Source organism: Pteropus vampyrus, unplaced genomic scaffold (assembly GCF_000151845.1).
Source record: "Pteropus vampyrus isolate Shadow unplaced genomic scaffold, Pvam_2.0 Scaffold361, whole genome shotgun sequence".
Classification (NCBI taxonomy): domain Eukaryota; kingdom Metazoa; phylum Chordata; class Mammalia; order Chiroptera; family Pteropodidae; genus Pteropus; species Pteropus vampyrus.
In genome coordinates this window covers 94,477-95,366 of record NW_011889142.1, presented here as the reverse complement: position 1 = coordinate 95,366, position 890 = coordinate 94,477, and the positions used below count along the sequence as shown (strand labels likewise).

General features: G+C 49.9%; 1 protein-coding gene across 1 annotated transcript in view; it reads left to right on the top strand.

Annotated features, from left to right (window-relative positions):
• The first annotated feature begins 621 nt into the window (after positions 1-621).
• The window catches only part of MAGEE2 (MAGE family member E2), a 2,443-nt gene continuing 2,174 nt past the window's right edge, over positions 622-890 (top strand). The window contains exon 1 of the mRNA XM_011379510.2: positions 622-681. Coding sequence (XP_011377812.1) covers positions 622-681 — 60 coding nt within the window. The remainder of the gene's footprint in view (positions 682-890) is intronic.

The following is an 890-nucleotide window of genomic DNA, read 5'->3' as shown; positions in this document are numbered from 1 at the left end:
GTAGACAATGATCCAGTTCTGTTTTTCTCTGCAGGCAATTCTCTCTAGATTTCAGGTCACTTATCTGCCCTTTGAGTTCAATTCTCTGATAGGCTCAAGAAAGTTGTTAATTTACATTTTGTCCAGTATTTTTCTCATATGGATCAAAATGATGCTCTTTCCACGTCTCTATATATTCTAGCTGAAGTTAGAAAATACTGTTAATAAAGAGGTTTGAATAGTAATAATTACCTTATATGTTTACCTATGCAGTTATTTTTGCAGACCTTCATTCCTTTGTGGAGATCCATATTTCCACCTGGCATAATTTTCCTTCTGTCTGAAAGACTTCATTATCCTTTTTTCGTAGTGTGGATCTGCTGCCGATATATGTCTGAAAAAGGCTTCGTTTCCATCGACTTGATGTGGGACATTTTTAATTAAGAGGGCTAAACACTCTGAGAGGCTGATGGTGTGGGAGGAAGTAGCTATGCTTGAGGCTCTGACGCACCTGGATTCAAATCCTGATCTCTTGCAACTGTTTCTGCCTGAGGGGACAGGTAATCTCACCTGTGTGGCCCAGTTTGTCATCTGTAAAATGAGGGCCATTAAGAGTAGCGGCGTCGTGTCTAGGAGTAAGTGATGTACTGCGGGGAAGGGAAAGTACCGGGAACGGTGCTCCGCGAGGGCTGGTTCTCCTCGGTACCGCCACTGCCCGAAGCTGCCCGAGTGTGAGCTGCACGCACAGCCGTCCACGGCCCGCGGGCGTGCGGCTCCGCCTCACGGAAGAGCTTCGAGCGGCGTGAAAGCGAACGTCCCCGACGCCTGCGCCCTGTGCTCACCTGGCCGTGCCACCTGCTCCGTGGACCTCCGGCGTCTGCCGAGCTGCGGGGCGCGGCGGGGCGCGGCGG